A 680-nucleotide genomic window follows, 5' to 3' on the forward strand; every position below is an offset into this window, starting at 1 on the left:
CCACTGCCGCCGCCCCCGGGAGTCCCCGCGTCGCCGGGCTCGGCCGGCAGCAGCGGGGAGCGCTCGCCGTCCGCCGCCATCGTCCGTCCCGGCTGCCGTAGCTGGCGCCGCCGCTCTCCCCTGCTCTGCTCTTCGCTTCGCTCCTCTCGCCTCAGCGGCGTCCGCAGAGTCACGTGAGCGGGGGCGGCGCGCCCATTGGCTGCGCGGTGACCAGGGACGCGCTCACGTGACCCCTGTGGGCTCTGCCCTGGGACCTGCAGGGGCGGGGTTTGGCGGGCACGTGAGGCAGGCGCTCTCTTCCCCATTGGGCCGAGGTTCATCGGGGGAGCTGTTGCCATTGGCTAGTCCTCCTCACGTGGACATCCACAACCACGCTCACCCTACACGTGACATCCCCGTCACATGGCTTCCCCTCCACTCTCCCGTCATCCCGCTGTTTGTTCCGGTGGGAGAGGGGGCGTGGGTGGGAAGTGACATCGCGCTTAGTCACGTGGCACAAAGCCCCGTTGGCATTGGGCCTGCTCTTGGCTCCGCCTACGGCCGAGGGGAGGGGAGGGGGTGCGGTGCTGACGTCAGGCGCGGGTTCAGGGCCGTTGCAGACGCACGGCGGGGGCGTGACCCGCTCCGCAAACAGCGCGATAAGGGCGACCTTGGCCCTGCACGGGCGGGCGGGCAGAGTC

At 70.9% G+C, this 680-nt stretch overlaps 1 protein-coding gene across 1 annotated transcript in view; it reads right to left on the reverse strand.

Moving 5' to 3' along the window:
* Positions 1–80, reverse strand: part of TMEM55B (transmembrane protein 55B) — a 4,437-nt gene extending 4,357 nt beyond the window's left edge. The window contains exon 1 of the mRNA XM_019513128.1: positions 5–80. Coding sequence (XP_019368673.1) covers positions 5–80 — 76 coding nt within the window. The remainder of the gene's footprint in view (positions 1–4) is intronic.
* Positions 81–680: the final 600 nt, after the last annotated feature.

The sequence above is a fragment of the Gavialis gangeticus genome, unplaced genomic scaffold (genome assembly GCF_001723915.1).
Source record: "Gavialis gangeticus isolate Ggan-Ray unplaced genomic scaffold, GavGan_comp1, whole genome shotgun sequence".
Taxonomy (NCBI): Eukaryota; Metazoa; Chordata; order Crocodylia; family Gavialidae; genus Gavialis; species Gavialis gangeticus.